The sequence below is a fragment of the Lepidochelys kempii genome, chromosome 5, assembly GCF_965140265.1.
Source record: "Lepidochelys kempii isolate rLepKem1 chromosome 5, rLepKem1.hap2, whole genome shotgun sequence".
Classification (NCBI taxonomy): domain Eukaryota; kingdom Metazoa; phylum Chordata; order Testudines; family Cheloniidae; genus Lepidochelys; species Lepidochelys kempii.
In genome coordinates, this window is record NC_133260.1 from 120,542,634 (window position 1) to 120,566,445 (window position 23,812).

Here is a 23,812-nt window from a genome sequence, read left to right on the forward strand (position 1 = left end):
ATTGGCAAAGGCACCACTTCTATTTTATAATTACTGGCCTAAACCTGCTGCATGTGCCTCAGTGCTCTCGAGTTAACCAAAAACTGTCTGACTCCTGTCCTCAGCTGCTTAGTAAATAAACATGGAAATAATGGCATATGTTCTCAATCTGCAGAGTCATGTGCTAGGTCTCTAGTGCTTGGAGATATTGCTTCATAGGGTTATAAACATTATTGTTGAAAAGTATATCTAAGTGATAAAACAAAAATAATGGACATTGCGGGGAGGCCAAGTTTGGCGCTAATTTGGAGTAGCAGTTTGTTGAGGATCTGGCAGAAATGACTTAGTGACTTTAACTGTCCTGCTAATAGTTTAAGTTGTTACATTCCCAAATTGTGATTCAGCAGCTGGAGCTTCTCTGATCTGCAAACTAAGAGGGTCTGGGTTGTTGTTTTTTTTTCTTCAATTTTTGTGGTGCATAACTTCTGTAATTGTCCATGGGATTTACAGAGAATGCAGAAAGGAGAAATATCCCAAAGGAATGGAATAATGGTGGCCTGCAATTCATTATTCATGCAAAATTCTCAGTGACATCAGTGGAACATTTGCCCAAGGAAGGAGCAGGAAACCCCCAAATCAGGAATCCCTTAAGCTATTGTGGATCTTCTGTGCTGTTGGTGAAGTGGCCATCAATGCCAATTTCCTAACTTGGGTTAACGGGAGAGTTTGTGGTACATGCTTTGAACCTTAAATTCAGCTCCCTTGAATTTCAAGGCTTGAAAGAAGTGTCTCAGAATGCATGTCTGAGTTACATGATGGTGACCATACTGTTTGCAGTGAGGGTTCTAGACTGTGGGACAGATTCTCTGCGGCATCCAACTGACAGCTAATCGGGTTTGCTTATGGAGCCTATGTTTCATTGCCCCTTCCTGAGCCTCAGCACAGTTTTGTGAGAAGTTGTGGGGGGTTGGTTGTGTGTAATAAACAGCCAAATTCTTCCTTCATATGTATTCATGTGGCTTTCACTAAGGTAATGCAAGTTAATGGGAGATGATTATCATCCATCCAGAGGTAAAGCTTGATCCCCAATTCGGAATTTTTGACCAAATTTATCTTTGGTTTAATTCACTGAAAGTCAGTGGAGTTACTCCAAGGATGAATTTGTCCACTGGTAGGTTTCTAGTTATTTTTCAAGCTGTCTTGTTAGCTTACTTATTGATAGATTTCTTGATGTACAGCTGGAAAAGCCACATGTTGCTGGTGACGAGTGGTACTCCGTGAGTTTGCTGTTTCTGATCTGCATCTCCTTTGCAGCTGCCCCCCTCTCCTTCCTACCTGTTCACTCCCAACCCAGGGCTCTTTCCGTAAACAAAAAAAGAAAAGTAGAGTTGGTTGATGCACTATACAGCTGTTAGACCAGTTCTGAAAAGAACTGGGTTTCCTGTCTCAATTCATCCTTCTGTAAGTGTTAATACATGGGAAGTTTTGTATTTATTGAATCTGTTTAAGGTACAAAAATATAAAACAACAGACAGGATAACAGAGCAAACATTTTATTTTACTACAGGAACAGCAAAGTGGGAACTGAGTGCACATAGGGGACGTAGAGATGTTCCTTTTGCATGTTTATATATTTAAATTCCAGGAAGCAGCCCACAGATCCAGTGCTCTTAAAACAGGATTATTTACAGTGCTTAGTGCCAAGTGCTGTCATACCATGAATGATGCAAGATTTAGTAAGGAACTAAAGTGTGTAATTATGTAAAGACTCATGACCAGAAAAACCTTCTCTAACAGCTACACATCTGAAGCAAAAGCAGCATTGTTTCTGTTCACCACTGATGAGTAAGGATTGAACAGTAAGCAAGGATTTGAACACAAATGCCTGTTTTTGAAAAGGCTTTTTATATGTCAGAATAGCCAAACTTACCTAAAACAATGACTTTACACACTAAAATGATGTAATTTCCTAGCGTGACCATTTGATAAGCTCAGAATTTGCTATGCACAATTTCCGTGCCATAAGAATGTGTGGGAAACCATGGAATTAGGACACAAAGAGATGTTACTGAAATCAGACTACGGTATGAATTGGGAAAACGGCATATTCCTGTTCCTCAGCTAGTGTAAATTGATGTTGCTCCATAAAAGTCAATTAGGCTATCCCAGTATACACCAGTTGAGGACCTGATTTGATGTGCTTTATATTAATCCCCACAGGTTAGACCTCCATGAAGTCCAGAAGTGACATTCTGGCTCCATTGAAGTCAATGGGAGTTTTGTCATTATTTTCATTGTGATCAGGATTTTTCCCCCATTTGTTAGTTTAGGCCTTAAATAAGGGCTAATTTTTCTGCAGTGCCATGCCTTATTCACTTTTGGTTTAAATGTGTACCAAAGTGGTAGCTAAATCCTTGTATTACTGAACATAAGTGCACAAATACGCTATTATATCAAAATATGGATATTTCTAACAGTCTCTGTTGCTTTCTTTGCCCTTCCCTACTGTATATTTCCAAAAAACAGCTGGAATACACCTTTGTTTTTGTGAACAACTAAAGTATGCAAGTGGAATATTGTGCAAAGTAAAATGTACATATTTGCTGATATCAGCTTGTATTTAGGACTTTTCTTCACAACAATAAAGTGACATATAGGGTCCTTTTGAATGATAAACTTTTTAATATTATGCTGTCTAGCAATGACAACAGGAATCAGGATTTCTGTTTTCCATTTCTGACTGTGGGCAGTCATAGAATCCTAGAATATCAGAGCTGGAAGGGACCTCAGGAGGTCATCTAGTCCAAGCCCCTGCTCAAAGCAGGACCAATCCCCAACTAAATCATCACAGCTAGGGCTTTGTCAAGCCTAACCTTAAAAACCTCTAAGAAAGGAGATTCTACCACCTCTCTAGGTAACCCATTCCAGTGCTTCTCCACGCTCCTTGTGAAAATGTTTTTTTTTTTTAATATCCAACCTTAACCTCCCCCACTGCAACTTGAGACCATTACTCCTCGTTCTGTCATCTGCTACCACTGAGAACAGTCTAGATCCATCTTCTTTGGAACCTCCCTTCAGGTAGTTGAAAGCAGCTATCAAATCCTCCCTCATTCTTCTCTTCTGCAGACTAAATAATCCCAGCTCCCTCAGCCTCTTCTTATAAATCATGTGCTCCAGCCCCCTAATCATTTTGTTGCCCTCCGCTGGACTCTTTTCAATTTTTCCACATCCTTCTTGTAATGTGGGGCCCAAAATTAGAGGATTGGGCCAAAATAAATCTGATGAGGTTCAACAAGGACAAGTGCAGAGTCCTGCACTTAGGATGGAAGAATCCCATGCACTGCTACAGACTAGGGACCGAGTGGCTAGGCAGCAGTTCTGCAGAAAAGGACCTAGGGGTTACAGTCGACGAGAAGCAGGATATGAGTCAACAGTATGCCCTTGTTGCCAAGAAGGCTAACAGCATTTTGGGCTGTATAAGTAGGAGCATTGCCAGCAGATCGAGGGACATGATCTTTCCCCTCAATTCAGCATTGGTGAGGCTTCCTCCTGGTATCCCACTTCCCCACTTACCTCAGGGCTTTGGTCTCCTTCCCCCGGTGAACCTAGTTTAAAGCCCTCCTCACTAGGTTAGCCAGCCTGCTTGCGAAGATGCTCTTCCCTCTCTTAGTTAGGTGGAGCCCATCTCTGCCTAGCAATCCTTCTTCTTGGAACACCATCCTATGATCAAAGAATCCAAAGCCTTTTCTCCGACACCACCTGCATAGCCATTCATTGACTTCCACGATTTGACAGTCTCTACCTGGGCCTTTTCCTTCCACAGGGAGGATGGATGAGAACACCACTTGCTCCTCAAACTCCTTTATTCTTCTTCCCAGAGCTACGTAGTCTGCAGTGATCCGCTCAAGGTCATTCTTGGCAGTATCATTGGCGCCCACTTGGAGAAGCAGGAAGGGGTAGCGATCCGAGGGCTTGATGAGTTTCGGCAGTCTCTCCATCACATCGTGAATCCTAGCTCCTGGCAAACAACACACTTACCTTATTTTATCTGTGCCTCAGTATACCTAGCTATAACATGGCTATAATAGTATTTATTTTCCTAACCCAGTGGGATTGTGAGTCTTAATGTTTTTCAAATTCTTTTACATCCTGATTAGAGGTTCTACATCTCCACAAAAAGAAAAGGAGGACTTGTGGCACCTTAGAGATTAACAAATTTATTTGAGTATAAGCTTTCCTGAGCTACAGCTCACTTCATCGGATGCACTCAGTGGAAAAATTCAGTGAATGCATCCGATTAAGTGAGCTGTAGCTCAGGAAAGCTTATACTCAAATAAATTTGTTAATCTCTAAGGTGCCACAAGTCCTCCTTTTCTTTTTGCGGATACAGACTAACACGGCTGCTATTCTGAAACCTGTCATCTCCACAAAGTGTTTTTATTATTAAAGTATTTATACTTTTAAGTCAAGTACTGCATTAATACTCTTCTGATTTTTAAATTAGTATTAATACAGAATACAAATGGGTTTGGCTGTATTCCCTATATTGTTAATATTAATAATGTTTTCACTTTCAGCTTTTCAATAATACTAACTGCAACTAAATACATGCTAGTGCTAGTCAAATTACACTCAGCTCAAATATGACTTAAGGCCACCTCCTCAATCCAGGGGCAGCCAAAAGCTAGTTCAATCCCTAGCATAGGTTAGAGCAACCCTTAGGTTGCTCTAATTTACACCAGCTCTAATGTTCTCTGGGCCCATTCTGCCAGTCCACAATCACTAGAGAGCAAGGAGCTCCATCCACACCCCTTATGCCTGGGACACCAGGACTTGGTGGGCTATAGCTGTCCTATCTGCTTCTGAACCAGATGGGGAATCTACCCCACTCTAGCCCCTCTGCACCATGGGAGTGGTGGGGAGGGTATCTTGACCTGCATTTTAATGATGAACAATTTAAATACGTTGAAAGTTGATTTTTACCATTTCAGCCGCATTGAGAAAAATGACAACTAGTTTGATCTGTGGAGGGGTTATTCAAAGTGCTGCAGTTCACTTGTTAGCGGTTGATAGTTGGTGTGGTGTCTGTGTATCGTGGAAGGGTAGATGGGTGCTTCTATGTATGGAATTATCTAAACTTCTGTTTCAGTTCAGCCAATGCCTCTTATTGGGACGTAATGTGTAAATATAGTAAATAAGACTGTAACATACATCTGGCTTTTTAAGTCACTCATAATAATGCTGAATGAGGAGTTATTTCAAGAAAAAATGATAAAAGACAGACTGGTGAGCAAATTCATTTCTGTCTGAAATTAATGCAAAACACATGCTGGGTATGACGGGAAATATTGAAGAGTTACACCACATGCTGGGACTTAGCATAAATCCTCTTCTGATTCTTGCACTTATAGACATGCTAGATGTTTTCCTTTGCAATCTTTCTGCAACTCCTATATATCAAATCTTTAACTAAATCCACGTTCTTGCAATCCTAGTATGTGCCTATGTGGTATTTTCTTTACAGTACTGTATATTTTCCATAGTGCGGAAAGGTAGGTTACAAAATATGACAAGGATTTTTTTTCTAACATTATAATATTTCAAATTTTGATGAAGCATAATTCCATTCCTACAAACGGCCTTTTAGGAGACAAAAAACAGAAGCCATAAATGAAAATATAAAAACGAGGACCAATGGAAGGGAAGGGAGAGCAGGGTGACAAGGTGTAAGAAACCATGTAGAAAATGGTCCTTGAGGCACACATGCACAGCCAATCTCCTGTCAGTTTTACTAGCTCTGCTAATTCATTACACTTTTAGGGAGCCAGGCTGCAGATTGTTGGTTTGTTTCTTTCTTTCTTTCTTTATTTATTTAACAAGGACCTGTGGGATAGGCCTTCATATTAGGGATTTCCTAGAATTTTCATGTACTCAGGCTGCGCCCTGGGCACACAGCTGAAATACAAAAGCTATGCCTCCTGAAAGCCATGTCCTCACCAGAAGTCATGGGGAAGGCTTGGGGTCAGGGAGTTTGGTACGTGTGGTTTAACAAACATGCCCACTGCCCTGGGTGCTCCACATCTGATGCAAATGATTCAGATCCCTGACAAGAGTATTTTGTGTGGCAGACAAAATATAGTATTTGGGACCATTGCTAATATGCCTAAGGCCCCATATTTAGTACTGCTTTTGCTCTTGTCTGTGTTAAGCTTACTGAGGGCCTGAATTTGGCTTCTAAAATTCTAAAGCCAGACTTTGTAACAGCTAGGAATACAAATGTAAATATGGAAATGCTAGCAAATCATAATATACTGTAATTTATTAATATTCTCTTTCTAATGAAGGTTTTGCTTTCCACTTAGTACAATCACTCAGTTTAAAGTAGGAAGTCAGGTCCAAAATAATGTCCAAATGCCATTTAAAATGTGAATGATTTCAAAACAGAGCAGCTAAAAAGACTAAACCTGCCAATACTTGCCAACTTTTACTAGCAGCGAGGTCATGATGAGTATGACACTGGCAGACCAAGTGCCAGTTCTTGCCAAAGCTGTAAGTGTCAGCTGAGCACTAACAAATTCATAGCTGGAAACCAGCCCAGCTCACCTGGTATGCTAGTATTGTTCAACATAGATGTTAGACTTGTAAGAATGTGTTCTGGTGTTTAGACTCTATGGAATGCTTGTAAGTTGCTGTAAGTTGTAATCTTACTTGGAATGCCTGTATCCCATGCAATAAGGTGATATGTAAGTTTTGGTTTTTTACTGCAAAAATGCCTGCTCTGAACCTGTGAACCCTATCAGGAAGGGAATGGTCCACTGCCCATTAAGAACAACTATCAAAATTAAATGGGCTTTTGTGGAACATTATGATACAAAGACTTGGTTAATGGCCCTCTCACAGCCATGGAGGTGCTATGTGAAAGAAAGCACATGTATCCCATGAGCTTGAATGCTGGAAGAAGAGGGATAAAATAGGGACATGGAAATTTTTTCTTTCTCTTGCTGTTTGGACTCTCACAGAGCTGGAGTTAGGAAACAGAAGCAGAGGTCACAAGGGTCAACCTGGGTTAGCCCTAAAAGGCATTAATTGCCGACAGATTGCTACAACTCTGTCACCTTTTCAAACCGTAGACTGTATGTAATTCATTTGTGTGTATATATTGTTAGGGGGCTTATTCCTTCACCCACTTACTTCCCTGGTCCTTCTCGCATGAACAGAGAGCAACAATACCCGAAGTCCAAAGGTGCAAACAATTCGATGTTTATTGGGGTGAACTTCCAGCAAGCATGATTCCAGTTTCCTTCCTTAGTATCCTCCTTCCCAGCTCTGACACCACAGAGCCTTACACCTGTGTCCCTGTTCCCATTCCTACCCTTAGCCAAACATGATCCCAACTTCCTTACTCCCATTCCCTGTTCCCATTTCCCCCTTTAGCAAAACATGATTCCAATTTTCTTACCCCCATTCCCTGTTCCCATCTCCCCCTTTAGCAAAACATGATTCCAATTTTCTTACCCCCATTCCCTGTTCCCATCTCACACACCCACATGCCCACCCCCACCCACACCCCAGTCACTTCCTCATTGACTACAGATTATATAGTAAAACTTGAGTTCTGCTTAGCTATACCTTAACCAATCATTTTCCTGAAATTTAACTAACCAATCCTAACATATTGTAACATGATTGTGTAACCAATTATATCCCACCACCTCAATTAGTTTACACCCAGCAAAATTAATTATACAGCAGACAGGAACAATCACAGAACCAGACAGAGATTATACAGACAAACAACAGCAAAGTGGGAACTATAATGACAAAACAATACAGAAGTGAGGATTTCACATCCCAGCTATTGATAAGTGAGTTCTTGCCAGACAGGATGCTATCAAACTAAGTTTCCTTTTACATTTTCTAGGCACTTCCCTTTCTCTGGAGGTGATAGGAATACAATCCTGTCCTGATAGTGCCTAACAGCCCAATAGCACCTTATTTCAATGTGACTAGTTTGGAATGTGAGGATGTGACTGTTCGCTTCCCAGCTTATGGCTGCCTCTGCTGCTTAGCCAAAGGCCTTAGCCTAAGAAGAGGGCCTCAGGCTGTCACAGTAGGAGAAGGCCCTTACACCAGCAGACAGTGATTTTGATTCTTTCTTTTATACCTCTATCACTAGCCAAGTGATAAGAATACACCTAAATTCTTAGAGTATAGGCCTTTACAGACAGGCCTGAATATCTATATCCTAACATATATTACCTGCTTTAACCTCTAAAGAACTCTCTTTTCTTTTTCCTATTTAATAAAATCTTTAGTTAGTTTTACTATAGGTTTGGCTACAAGTATTATCTTTGGTGTGAGATCTGAGGTACAAATTGACCTGGGGTAAGTGACTGGTCCCTTGAGACTGGGAACAACCCAAATCTTTTATGATCTTTGGTGTATGGCAGCCAGCTATCACTAAGTCCAGTTTGTCTGGGTGGCAAGATAGACTGGAATGCCCAAGGGGACTGTCTGTGACTCCCTGGTAAGACTGTTACAGTGCTTCAGGAGTTCACATTTGTTACTGGGTTGGTGAAATCTAATTCTAGAACATACAATCAGTTTGAGGTCTCTACCCTGCTTTTCAGCAGTTTGCCCTGAGGCTGGCATTCATGGTTGTGAACCATTCCAGATGGCGTGACAGTGAGATTTATTGTTCTAGAAGTTTTTGCCTTTAATTTGCTGATGCCAAGGCACAAGGAGAATTTTGGGGTGAGACAGCAAACTAACTACTCACATAAGGCTGGATGGTGCAATTCTTACGATTATTTGCTGTCACAAATTAATATTAGTAATTCTTAGTCCCACTGGTTTTATTATACTACTTGTGACAGAAAGGTTGTACTCGATGGGCCTGATTCTGCTCTCACTTACATTGGTGTAAATCAGGAGTAACTCAACTGAAGGTAGTGGAATTGCACAGATGTAACGTAGGGAATCCCAGAATGAATTAAGGTTGCAGATTTGGACCCGCAATGATCAAAATAATTTCATTCCTTTAATTCAGGTCTTTGGGCAAAAGCGAGTTTTTACATTGCCCACTGATTCTCAGCTCAGCGCAGTGGAGTCGAGAACTAAAAGTGGTTGGAGCTACATCATGTATGCAGAGCATTCCCATTTCAGTGTCTACATGGCTCAGGTTCATTCTTGACAGATGAGTGTATATTAGTAAGTTCCTCAGTTCCTATAGGATAGCGCAAAGCAGATGTCAAACCCACTAATAGATAAGCCTTTAATTTGATCCATTATTAGCATCAAATGTGGAAAGTAGTTAGTTATAGGGATTACTTACGAAATGTAATTTAGTTAACTGAAGAAATTATGCATTTTAACCATGTGAAATGTATTAAATTAATCTTTTAATCACTGAATCTGATTTTCCTCTCTTACACTGGAGTAAATCACGACTAACTCACTGAAATTGCTAAATTACACTGGTGTTACTGAGAAGGAAATAAGGCCCTGTCTCTCTCAGGAGTTGAGTAGATTTGAATTTTTAAAGCAAAATTACTCATCTACAATTTTTATTCGTATATGCAAATGGAAAACTTTGATGCTAATAAATAGAGAAGATATATTCTCCCCTATAGTCTTGTGCATTAAAATCCAGACAAGCTTCCATACTATCCTGTGCGTGCTGGAATGTTACCTTTTACAAATTGGCTTTAATTTGTCACTATTTTTATTTTTCATAGGTAATAAAAAGTGACTCAATACTGCATCCTTAAATATTCAGTGAAATCTGTGAAATCTATGTAATTTTATATTTTCACTTGACCGTGTTAAATTGTTCCAGATGGATGATTTAAAATATTAAGTTAGTAATTATAGCAGATCTCTGCATGCAGCCAGAGAAGGATAGTTTATATTAAAGTCTTCCCTTTGGTTTTTGCAGACCTTACTAGGTTTCTTTGTCTCTAGTTCAGGTTCAGGCAGTGTTTTAGCCTATAATTCTGCCTACTTAAGTGTATGCTTCTGTCTCGCAATCCTATGTCAAAGTTGCTTTCTAGTAATTTCTTTACCAGGAAAAAACCCACAGATGGATGTGGAATAAAAGTAGGCAGTCCATTTATGACCTTGAATGTCATCAGCAAGATGTAGGGGATTCACGAACATAAGAGGCATATGGGACTTTCTTTGTGGGAGTTGTTTATCCAAGGAAAGAATATGTGAGGGGGAGAATGCAGAGGCCAGTCTGGCTGATGTTTTTCCATAACTCTTTTCACAGTAATGGTGCTATGGCTATTGTAATAATAGGTTATTCCCAAGGATGGGTTTAAATACATACATACATGCAGGCCCATGTACACACACACACACAAATTGGCAGATATTCATCATTTCACCTATCTAGTTGCTGTGGGTGACAGCTGCAAAAGTAACAGAATCCTTAGATAGTTACAGAGCTAGGACTGAACTGAAATTACCAGCTACAAAACACAATTCGCTTTGAACCCAGAGGTGAAGCAGCAGTAGCCGTACTTAGCCTGACTGGATACCATCATCTGAATCATGGGAGAACAGGTTTCCCAGTGATCTGGTATTCTCAAGTCTTATCTCCAGCTTAATGGGGATGGAAAGAATCAGTAAGGGGCACAGGAGGAGTGTTCTACTCTAAGATTAAGGGGAAGGGTAGGTCACCAACTTGGAGGTCACTGTCCAGATAGATATATTGGCCAGCCATTCAAACAAACTGGGTGGGAGAGCCAGCTAACAAGCCGTCCCCTGAATTGCTCAGGCCAGATGGCTGCCTTCTGAAGACATTAGAGAATAATAAAACAGTCACTGGAACAACACGCCCCCACCCAAAGTGTAAAAGGGGGTTGCCCAGAGATTGTAAAAGGAGGATCCTTTTAAAGACATTCAGATTGGAATGTTGTTTATAGATTCAAGGCCAGAAAGGACCATTATGAGCATCTAGTCTGACCTCCTGTAGAACACAGGCCAGAGAACGTCACCCAGCGAATCCTGCATGGAGTCCAGTCAAGGATGTGGTGGAACTAGACTAGAACATATCTTTTAGAAAGTCCTCCAGTCTTGATTTAGAGACTCCCACTTATGGAGAAGCTACCACATCCCTCCATGATCTGTTCCAATGGGTTAACTTCTCTCACTGTTAAAAATTTGGGTCTGTTAAAACTCCAAAGTACAAAAATCATCTGGATATTGGGCTATTCACTTGCACCTGCCAGGAAGCCTATTAAGAGAATCGTTGTGTTGCTGTTGTTATTGCACAAAGTAGTGCAATTTCCATTACAATAGGTTGACTGTGCCATGAATACTGCAGTAAAGGCAGTTTAATTGAAGTGACTTTCACAGTTGTGGGTAATTGTACTACAAAATTGTTCACTTTCAGTGATAAAGATTTCATTGTTCTTAAAAGCTTAATCTGGGCAGGTATCCTTTGTCATTCAGGAGAAAAAACAGTTTAATGTTTATTAAAACTATTTCTATGCAATATCAATAAGAATCCTGAATATAGAGTGGTTGGCACTTTCTCACTTATTTTTATGCTCTCATAAAAGAGCATGTTACTTTTAATGAAGTCACAAGAGGACTAGAAGCAGCTGACTGCAAAAATATGGTGTAATTAAATGGCATTTTTGCAAGTGTTTTTTTTAAAAGTCACTTAAAAAAGAATTCCTGCTGTAGTTGTGAATAAATTTGCCTTCCGGTCTTCCCTTAGCAAGACACAAATTGACCTTCTAAAATGTTTTGATCTTTAATTACTTCCTTTCTTATTTAGGAGCTTTCATTTGGAATTTTAAAGAGCCATTCTACAATGTAGAACCAGCAAGCCAGCTTCCAACACACTGTGTTACATCACTTAATATTTTGCACCATTCAATCATTTTATCACCTAGTTTGAAACTGAAGCTGCGAACTTCCAAAGAGAGACAGAAAAAATATGATCTGTGGAAAATATTCAAGACGCGACCATGTTCAAGAAAATAAAGCTCTAAATATCCTAAACTATATTTTTCAATGCATAATTCACCAGATATGGCTGACTGGATGGTGATGGGCTTTGTGGGGCGGGCCAGGGGAGAATAGAAATCTATTTGTCTTAATAAGACAAATGTCAAAGTATTTACTTTTAAACTCACACAAAATATAGAATTGGTCCAATTCTGTCAAAATAAAAAAGAAAGATATAGTCATAATCTGAGACCTTCAGGAATTAGACCTCTAATACTTGAAAGAGCTAGGAAATATTTGGTGCTGGAAACAAAGGACATTTTAAAGAATTTAAGATTGGACAGAGTTTTCTGGACACAGTTCTCTGGAAGCTACAGAGCCGGATTCTCCATTGTCCTGTACTGTATGCAGCCATTTACATCAGTGCAAAGGGGCTGTAAAACACTACTAAATCAGACTGGTATGTTTTGCATCCACTTTGCACTGATGTAATGACTGCACATAATGCAGGACAATGGAGAATCTGGCCCACAGTCTATAAGAGAAGTTTAAACAGAATAATAAGTAGTAAGCATTTAAACTAACAGACTTCTGTCTGAACTTCAGCTTTCTTTAGGCTTGTTGCAAATTTCATGAGTCTCATAGCTCAGGAAATAATTACTTAGGCATCAGCATCTTAGAGGGAATGCAGTCTAAGGTACTTATGGCCCCCCATTACCGTAGTTGTGGGTGCCTCACAATCTTTAGTGTATTCATCCTCACAACATCCTTGTGACGTAGGGCAGTGCTGTTACCCCATTTTACAGATTGGTGAATTGAGACAGAGAGAGAGAGAAAGATTAAGTGACTTGTCCAATGTCACACAAGTAGTCTATGGTAGAGTAAGGAATTAAATCCTGGTCTCCTAAGTCCCAGACTAATGCCCTAATAATTGGACTATCCTGTCTCCTGTTTCTGCCTCTGTTAGCCCATATTTTCTGTGTCTATTCTCTGTCTCTTGACAACATCTCTTAAATATTCCTCACACACATTCACGCGCACACAGAGTTAAAATTCTAGAGTAGGGTATAAACTACTTTAAAGGCTTTGGGGAGTAATTGTTTTGATTAATTGCTCCATGTGCTATGATTCACACCTATATATAGCATAGCTTCTAAATCATGAAGTCAGATGCTGGATTCTGCGAATTCAGTATGCCAAGAATTTTTATTTATTGAGCCTGATCCTAATTTTCGCATGTTTTGAAAATCTTTGGCTTGATTCGGATCTCATTTATACAAGTATAATCCACGAATAACTCCATAATGTCAGTGGAGTTACACAAATGTAAAACCAGAGTGAGGCTCCTTATGTAGAAAGTAAATTATGGCATTGATCCAAAACCCACTGAAGTCAATGGAAAGACCTCCACTGAGTTCAGTGGGCTTTGGTTCAGACCCTATACTCACTAATAACTTTATAGACACACCTGGGTCCTGCTTTGAATTTGAATAAATGACATATAAATGGAGGAAGGGGAGCAACTAAAGCACAGCAATTAAACACGCAACTTGGTCATCCCCACGCCTCAAGGTACACTAAAAAAGAAGTGTGCATTAAAAAATCCTTACAAAAATTGGTAATCCAGTGAACTTTCAGAAAGGATGGAGTCTCGCCTTTTCTTCTTCTAAAAGTCCTCTTTTTCATTTGATAGCTTGCCCATCAGGAACATATAAACCTGAAGGTTCGCCTGGTGGTATCAGCACTTGCATCTCTTGTCCTGATGACAACCACACCTCTCCCCCTGGAAGTACCTCCATCGAGGACTGTGTCTGCAAGGATGGGTATCGTGCTGCAGGACAGGCTTGTGAACGTAAGTCTTTCCAAACAGCGAAGATGTATAGAGATGAAAGGCACATTAGGATGCATAGGCAGTGTAACCTTAGCCCTTCTTGGACTGTTTCGCTGTAAATGAGATGGTCACGCATCTGTGGGGTTTATTATAGTGTTTCATATGCATGCCCGCAAAAGTATAGATGCTATAAATTAAAAACTCAAACCTGCCAAATTAAAGACATAAACTAACTGGGTGGGAAATGAAATGAAAATCATGCTTCTGGAATCTCTAACCCTTTTGTTGTTGTATGATTAATTAGTTGTCCACTGCCCTGAGCTGCAGCCCCCTGAAAATGGTTACTTTATCCAGAACATCTGCAACAACTACTTCAACGCTGCCTGTGGAATCCGATGTAAAGCAGGATTTGATCTAGTGGGAAGCAGCATACGGCTCTGTCAGCCAAATGGCCTCTGGTCTGGTTCAGAGACCACGTGCAGAGGTATGAAAGCCATTTCTTTGGAAAAAGCTTTTGACACAAGTTGTTTAGTTGTTAATGATGGTTTGAGATTTGTTGGTTTTGCTGAGAGTAAATTCCAAATGAAGGAACATTCAAAAGGAAAACCCCATGATGAGTATTTTATCTCCTGGTTTACTAAAATGGAGGAAGAAAACCTTCAGTAAGAAATGCAGAGTGGGTATCATCTGTTAGAGAGCCAAACCCTGGTAAACATTCCGCATTGTCCTCTTTTACACACCTATCCTGTCGATTACTAACTTTATTCACGAGACACCAGTGGAATTGCTAGAGTAAAGTTAGGGTTGTAAATAAAGTTATGGTTAGTAAATAAGGATTTGCAGGATGGGGGTTTCAGAATACCCATGAGGGATCCATCTGGTGGATTAGATGCACGTTGGCATTGGAACCCGGGGGCATAAACTTCAACAAAGAATATTGCTTCCAAATTTCTGATGTATGATCCTTGGGTTTATCATGTGAATGAAAAAAAAATGGAAAGTTCCAGGCCACATGTATAATCTCAGAAGAGTTTTGAGTGTGATTCCATTGGACAGTGACTATTTCCTGGAGGCTGAATGTGAGGATATATTAACTAGAAAGGAGATAATCAGAAGGAGTGATCGAAGATGACACGACTGGGAATAGGGAGAGGGGCTGAAAAAAAGTATTTATCCAAAGAGGGCCTCCTGGCGTCCTAATAACTACATTTGAATATTGCTTTAGTGGATCAGATCACAATTCCATCTTGCCTCTGGCTTAGAACATGATGTTTCAGAAGAAGGTATCCACCTTCCAGTTCTACCAGTGCGCTGGCAGGACACCTTAACCAGTTGTGCAGTTCTACAAGGGATGTGGGATTCCTTTCTGACCTCCTACAGGCACTTATGGACTGAGGCTCCTCTTCCACCTTTCACAGCCCGTTTGGAGAAAGGAAGCTTGCAGCCACACACTGGCTGGTATGCAGGTCAGGTTTCACTTAGGGAAAGGATGCGTGATGGAGACAAGGGGAATGGACAGAGCCAGAGAACAGTCACTCTTTGAGACATGCTCACCTGGCAACCCACCTGAATGTGCATAACAAATTGCTGCATAGTCTAATGCTGAATGTTGCTGAATTTACTGTCCCTCTGCAACTCCCAGTGACCCTGGAACGGGTGAGAGCTTGCAATGGAAAAAATATGTTGCTAGTACTTTGGGACAGAGAAGCAAGATCCGTGGGATTTGGCCAGGTCATTCCCCTAGGCAGGCTACAGAGTGAAATAGTTTGAAAAACCAACTGCAGGCTGATTGGATTATTGGGAGAGCAGGTCTCCATGAGACTCTCTCTCTTACAAAGGGGTCCTCCAGAATGAAAAGGCTGGAGAGCCCCTGCACTGGAGCATAAAGGAAGGACTGATCAGTTTCCACTCTAATCATCTACAGTATTATAGTCTCCACACAGAGAAGTGGAACAATTTTAAGCATGTAAAATTTAGAGAGTCCGGCCCCCCTCCCCACACACACTTTTAGGGGAGAAGCTACTCTGTCTTCTGGTTTTTTGGTGAGGGATGGTTTCTTTTTTCTGCAAAGTTTCGCAGTTTTCCTTTTAATGAAGCATTTGGCTTTAACATGGAAAAAGAAGTTAGCCCTCTGCTTTGAGCTGTTATCTTCATGTGGTATTAATTTTTCTTTGAAGCATCTAGAGGAGATCCTTTCTTTTTTTCCCTCTCATAATACATCATGTTGAAGTTCCTAATAAAAAAAAAATCCAACCTTAGCATACGCTGTGTCTGCTGTTCTCCATTCATACAAGAAACAATGCTGTAGAAGAGAGCAAGATCAAAGGCACAGTTTATGGGGCTGTCTCATTAATCCCAACAGTATTTTATCACATCAATTATGAAAGGACCCCAAAGGATTTTAATCCCTTCACACTGCTTTAGGTTTCGACATTAAACATTCAATGTTTTATCATTTTTGCACTACTTAGCTAAAATGTGTCATGGCTGTGATAAGTGATGCTTAGACCCATCAGCGTACCTTCTGCAGTTAGCAGCAGCTAATATAGAATTAAGCTAAATACTGTCCAACTGCAAAACACCCATTTAATCCAGAAAAATATACTATAACAAAATTATAAAGGCCAACAGAATATATTTTAATGTACATTTATGGGAACTTTTAGTGATTGTGGAAAGTGCTAGATTGATAGTCCTCAAGTCAAGAGGATGGTCTTGTGGTTAAGGCACTAGGCTACAATTTGGAAGGTCTGGATTCTATTTCTGGTTCTTCTACACATTCCTGCTGTAAATTTACAGAGGCTAAGTTACTTGCCTGTGCCTCAGTTCCCCATCTGCTGATGGAGCTAACAGTATTTCCCTACCTCACAGGGGTCTTGTGAAGAGTAAGTAATCCATTAGCCTTTGAGAAGCCTAGATCCTGCATGGCCTACACACCCAGTACTCCCTCTGACTTCAGTGGGGTGCTCAAGAAATGTGGGATCAGGTCTCTGGGCCTTTAAGCATTCTGTGTGTGTGTGTGTGTGAGAGAGAGAGAGAGAGAGAGAGAGAGAGAGACTAGGGACGGGGGATAGTTTATTTAAGTTTTGTCAAATCTTGTCGGCTGGGTTTTGGTTTGGGGTTTTGTCTGGATCCCATTTTATTCAAAAGCTTAGTGTTCATGGGGAGACTGACATAAGTGTTTTGTTCAGGTTTTGGCATATGTATGAGCAGTAAGTCCAAATGTTAGGTGGGCTATAGCCCTGAAGACCAATAGATCTTCTATGCTCGTGCTCATACTCACTGGGATGGAAACAGAGGTCTCCACTTCCCAAGTGTGCCCCCTTAGAGGGGTGAGGGCTAGAAGTTCAGCAGTGGCAAATCCCCGTGCTTTGCTGCTCCCTGGGATGATGTTTCAGATGGAGCTCCCTCCCTCCTGCCTAGGACACCAGTGGGAGAAGTAGCCGTGGTTCCGGTCCTTCCACCCTGGAACACACGGTTAGCAGTGTTGCTGATAGTGAATCATAGCTCCATCACCCTGAAAGGAACAGAACAATGGCCATGCATTCTTTCCATGCCTGCAGGTGAGCAGGACCTAATAACAGGTGCAAAGAGGCACATGCTACCACCTGTGAAGGTGTGTAGCAGTGGTCACCTGCTGAGCATTTCCCCAGTGCTTCCAGATTTATTCCCGCTGCCTCCATAATGCCTCCAGGACCTAATAGTTTGCAATTCCCACTACACACACTACCACAGCTGTGGCATTAAAGGCCACAGTAGAAATCATAATACCCTAGGAGCCTATTCTCCTTTGCATGACAAATTTGCATTAGAGTTGTAATATGTTTTTCTTAGTGCAGTTAAGGTAAAGAATAATACAAAACGAGTCTGAAGAGCAACACTTCCTTTAATTCATTAAGAGTCTAGTGACTCTAGTCGAAAGTAAGTTTCCTGATCTCTCTCATTCTAGAAAAGCCTGTGCATACACATGAATTGGGGGCGGCAGGGAGGAGTGGCAGAGCTCTGGACCTGAGTGAACACAAGGCCGTCATAATGCCTAGATGTTAGGCAGCTAACTGGGTTGCCACTCCTTGTTTTTTGGTCAATGGTTGATACAAATCATGCAGGTTTTTTCCTGATGTGTTTATATCAAACTCCATCCGAAAGGAACTAATTTTTTTTAATTACTCAAGACTTGTAATCCTGGCTGTTGGTACAGCTGGATTTCATTTGATTGATAACTGATTAACTTTGTTCTCTTACTATCTTTCGGAAGACATGTAGTCTGTTGGGTCAATATGTACAATTATACACGCATGTTTTCTCATCAGTATGTGCAATAGACTACTGGAAAAAGGAAAGAAAGCTGCCAAGTTTGCTTAACTTTGAACTTATTTGGAAAGAAAGCTAGTAGTTTGACTCCTACATTGGCAGGGGGTCACTTCGTAAAATCTACATTCTTAACCACAACATAGAAGTTACCCAGGCCACTGCAGTCATGACTCATTCAGGCCTTGACCCTTCTCCAACCAAGTTGATGGAAGGCATGGAAGCAGGATCTAGCTCTTAAAAAGACAGTAGATTGGAGAACTGCAGCTTCCCCCCCCCCTTTTTTTTTTATTACTATTCAGTTGTGCTACTGCTTAATTTGTTAGACAAACTGATGCACAAGATTACATTTAATTCCATGTTCTTCTGGAGTTGATTTTAGTTATGTAATAAATTGGTGTCAAGATGCAGCATTAGGAATTCAGCAAGTTTAAAAAAAAAATATACCCTGTATTCTCAGCCAAAGCTAACCCTGTCTTCCCATTCAGCATCATTCCGCAACTCCTCCCAGAGCTAACTAAACAAATCTTCTTAGTTACACTTCCTTTAAGTTCATTGACTAGATAATGGACCCAGATTTCCCAGTGTGACATCTTAAAGAGGCCTGGTTTTCAGAAAGGGGTAAGCACCCACCCTGTGAAAATTAGGCCCCTGTAAGGTGTCTTAATATGAGCACCCAAAATCACTGGTCAGTTTTGAAAATATTAGCTTTATTTATAAACCCAGATTACCAGAATGTTATTTTCACTATATCCATTTGAATGACAAAGGGTTTTAGAAGTGACCTTTAAACAGTCTGTTGTTCCTCTTGTTTATCGTGAAAACGTAACATGATTGTTTTACCATTTGCAGTTCGAACGTGTCCAAAACTTCACGCACCTGAAAATGGACAAATGAATTGTTCATCCGGTGATATCTCATACAAGACAGTGTGTTTTGTGACCTGTGATGAGGGCTATGAACTGGAAGGAAACTCCAAACTTACCTGTCAAGGAAACTCTCAGTGGGATGGAAAGGAGCCAACCTGTGTGGGTATGTTTTTTGTCGTTACATGACTGTTCATATAGAACCATATCTTGAGGAGGGATTGGTAATGGGATAAGAAAACCTTGACCTCTAGATTGCTGGTTGAAATCCAGCCCCCATAGGTAATATCTAAAAGTCACTCCTCTCCTGTGGCTGTTTGGTAACCTGTATGAAATGAATTAGTGATCACAGTCCAGTTCCTGGTAAACATGGCTTTCAGACAGCAGAGGCAAGAGTGAATCTCTGGGGAGTCTCAATTACCCTTTCGGAGCTAGAGATGCTCCCTCCAGCAAAGATTGAGGCATGTTGGCAGTGTGGAGGAAGCTTAAACTACCGCTGACTCCTTTGTTGGAATTCCCAGCACAGAGGCCAAGGCTTGAAAGGGTTGATGCTGAGGAAGGAAACTTGCTGGTCATATGTGAAGCACATCGGTGGAGCAGTGCGGGGAAGCATCCACTGCTGATGCCTGCACAGAAGCTGCTATGTGAATAAGTAGAGGACTTTAGACTCCAGGATGACCAGTCCAGCACTTTTCATGAGTGTGCTGACTTCACTGGAAAATGTTGTTAATAATAATAATAATTTTTAAAACCCAGTGAAATACAGAAATCGTGAACATAGGGCCTGACTTTTCAGAAGCTGGGCTGGTTTGATGCTCCTGAAAATTGTGGGTGCAGTTAATGTCATTGGTAAATTTTGTACCTACATGTCCAAATGACCTACATTATGCCTATAATTATTTGTAATTCAAAAACTACGGGGACAAAAATGGGGACCCTGTGAGGGCAAGGCTGAACATTCAGCCCTTGATATAGATACATGCTTTAAAAACATCATGAAGATAAATTCATAAATTTTGGATTATTTACACTAAGTACATTAAGAGCCCGATCTTGCTCCCAGATCAATGGGAACATTTTATTTAACTTCAAAAGAGCAAGCCTGGGCCCTGAAATGCCATTGGAGGATTATTATTGGAGGATTTACTTTAGTCTGTCATTTCTTAATTTTTAATTATTATAATTCAGTTCCATTATATATCAAAAGGCTGCCTCATGCTGTTTGATATTATTATTTGATTCTTTTTTCATAATCAAGTAGGTTATATGAGAGTTGTTGCTGGATTTCTGAGTCACCCATGGCAAGGCTTTGTTCTTGTTGGTTCCAAAAATCCAGTGTAAGAATTTCCTTTGATTGTCCCATTGCAAAAAGCAGTAGCTGAAAAATCTGGACTCGCTCTTGCCATGACTGCACACAAAAGTAACTTGTATAGACACCCCACCCCCACGCAAGGAAAGCAGATGTGAAATTCCACTCATGGAATGATTGCAGGATCATGAAAATGCTAACCGGAGTCCTAATAGCACATTTAAAAAAATGGTTCTCCTTACAGATGTTCTAAATTATTACTCTCTCTGTTAAAAATGCGCACCTCGCTTCTAGTCTGAATTTGTCTAGCTTCAGTTTCCAACCATTAGGTCTCATTATGCTTTTTACCGCTAGATGAAAGAAGCATGTACTATCGGTAGGGCTCCGTGTCTGTCACAGAGGTCGCGAAAGTCATGGATTCCGTGACTTTCCACAACTTCTGCAGGGGATGGTCCGGCAGGCTCAGAGGCCACCCAAAGCAGCTGGCTCCTGGGACAGCCACACCAAATGCTTCCCAGTGTAGGTACTTGTAGGCTGTGATCTGTTAACCTTCTCTTAGTAAATTAAAAAGATTTTGCTCCTATGTCTTTCGCTATAAAACATGTTTCAGAGTAACAGCCGTGTTAGTCTGTATTCGCAAAAAGAAAAGGAGTACTTGTGGCACCTTAGAGACTAACCAATTTATTTGAGCATAAGCTTTCGTGAGCTACAGCTCACTTCATCGGATCTGCGTAGTTAGGTAGGGCCCAATTAGTTTTACCTGCCACATGCTTTAGGTTTTTTTCCTACAAGGGGATGTATGTTACGTGTATTTTTAATTCAAACAACTTTTCATTGAAGATGCTGTTGTAATGAATTGTCTTGTATTATTGTTACATTATATTCTGTTGTCTAAAATTAAAATATTTGATAGGCATGAAAACGTCTTTCTTTTTTTTCTAACTTGCAAAAAAAAAAGTTAATATTTCCCCACCGCTAAACTCTTTTATCTCTTTCCCTTTTGTATTCCACTGAAGACTGGTTTATAGCCAACATCTTAGATTTAGTATACATCAGGAAATGTTAGTCTCCTCGTATTACAATGCTCTGTACAGTGCACATGATTACTGCAGGAGTACATAATTCATTGGCATTAATGCCAAGGGCACTGATGCCATCTAGTGTTGAAAGAATTAGTGTGCCCACTTTTTAAATGTATTTTGGTCAGGCTTCGTCCCCAAAGTTTATGTTTAAAAGGAAGAGGCGAGAGAGAGAGAGAGGTCAATTAGTGCCCTGCTGTGCAGTATTCTTTTTGTCCATTAGACTGAGATTCACTTGTTAGTTTATGAACTGCGTACTATACTCCTACTCCCTTGGTTTCAGTCAGCTTCATGTGATGCACTGTTTTACAGACATGGGACAGATTTTGCTTTCTCTCATGCTGGATTTTCACCCTGTATTTCCATTGGCATGAGTAACTGAGATCAAATTCTGACCCATCCAGTGCTAATTTGTCTAATATTTATATACATTTACAGAATCAGAGATTGATGGGACGGAATTCCTCTCCTGTATACACCCTTTTAAATCCAGACTTATTGGGTCAGATCCTAAACCTGTGTAAATCATTGTAGCTCAGCTGAAGTCAATGGAGCTACGACAGTTTATACCAGCTGAGGATCTGGCCCACTGAGAGCAGAAGACCTGTAGATTTGTAGGAGTCAGAGATGAAAAAATTCTATTAGGCCATCCAGACCTTTTCTCTAATAATGCAAGGCTGCTCCTTGTACAGTCTAGTGTTTTGTCTGGTTCAGTAATATATGTCCTAAGTGCTTGGACTATCACCACTTCCCCAGAAGACTATTCCACTTTTCCTTGTATTCAACCTAAATTTTCCCTTTCTCAGTTTCTTCTCTTCACTCCTAGTTATATATCCCTTTGTACCACCCTACATAGTTCTTCTTCTCTTTGTGTTTGTGCCTGTCATTACATCCGATGAAGTGAGCTGTAGCTCACGAAAGCTTATGCGCAAATAAATTTGTTAGTCTCTAAGGTGCCACAAGTCCTCCTTTTCTTTTTCCCTAAATTGTCACTTATCCAACGAGCTCATAATTAGGTCTTTTAATTTTGATTCCCTAATCATTTTTGTTGCTGCTCTCTGAACTCCCTCCAATTTGTCAATAGCTTTCCCATAAAGAGGTGTCCAGAAATGAACACCATTTTTAACTAATGGAAATAGTTTTAAGTTTTAAGACAATTATTCTGTCTAAAATGAATGTGTATACACTCAAGGCCTCTGCAGACTGTCAAAATAACGACAAGATATGAAGTATTATTATTAATAGTTTAAGCTTTACTCTTAATTTTTCAAAAGCAAGACTTTCAAGGGGAGGAAATATTTATAATACTTAGATTCTTTCTTTAAAATAAGTTTTGTAGAACTGCCAGCTTTTCAAGTACTTTACAAAAAAAAATTTTTGTCTCAATATTAACTGTTCTGAATCTGAATCTTTTCTACACCCTGAAACATCAGGTAAGGAATGAACAAGGCTCCACCATCCCAATCTGTCCTGGAAGCTTTTTACATATCCGCTATGTTAAGTATCATAGGTTTTCCCTCTCTGAGTAGTGTTTAACAGACGGAGTCTTTCAGTCAGCTCTTTTTACGTGTTTGACCAACTACCTAATGAGAGACCTGCCATGGCAAACTCTTGCTGCATACATGTCTTAACACATGTCCCAGATATTTCCATCTTCTTTTCTGGATAGCTTTGGCGATGATAAGTTGTTGAACTCTATGATGAATCTCGGTGCTATACATTCATTCCATTTAATACTTAACATTTTCCTGAGGCATTTGCTTTGGAAAGCATATTAATATTTCAAGGCACATTATTGAAAATACATTTATTGTACAAATTCGGTATCCACCTTTTACCGTATTTGCTCAGCTCTACATGACAACAGTAAAAATTTGCAGTAACTGCCCGAAATAATAAATATGGCTGGTTGAAAAACAGGATAAAGTGTTGGTAAAAATGTAGTCATTTCCCTCCCTCTCTCCTTCCTCCCATCCCATTGTAGTTTTAGAAATTTCAAATTTTGATTAAGTTTTTCTTCACAATTTGAAAATATTTGACCTGCCCTAGTCATAAAACATTTCATAACATTAAGGTACATTTTTGGTCCCTGCAAATCCACAGTCAACATTTGCTAAACTTGGAAGTTTAGGTTTACATGGAAACCAGCAAATTGTTCTTTTGGTTGCCATGTATAGTTCCCTGAGTTCTGGTTCGTATTTTAGGTTTGAACAAAATCAGATATCAGCCTATAATAATTTGAAACTGGATGTAGGTTCACTTACGAGCCATTTCACAAACAGAAGGTGATTGAGCATGTAATGAACCCTGAAATAAACAAATTGTAATGACTTTTTTGTTTTAGTAAAATTGTTGTACCTCTTAGTTCTCATTTCATGGCATTGTATAAACAGTTCTTTGTAGTTAGCATGCAGCAAACTGCTCACAGTGCCACTCCAATATCTGTATTGTGACAATGAGACAACAAAATAGGAGCAGG

At 40.2% G+C, this 23,812-nt stretch overlaps 1 protein-coding gene across 1 annotated transcript in view; it reads left to right on the plus strand.

The window, feature by feature from the left end:
• SVEP1 (sushi, von Willebrand factor type A, EGF and pentraxin domain containing 1) overlaps positions 1-23,812 on the plus strand; it is a 170,563-nt gene that overhangs the window by 36,030 nt on the left and 110,721 nt on the right. The window contains exons 4-6 of the mRNA XM_073345600.1: positions 13,634-13,792; positions 14,076-14,255; positions 18,932-19,111. Coding sequence (XP_073201701.1) covers positions 13,634-13,792; positions 14,076-14,255; positions 18,932-19,111 — 519 coding nt within the window. The remainder of the gene's footprint in view (positions 1-13,633; positions 13,793-14,075; positions 14,256-18,931; positions 19,112-23,812) is intronic.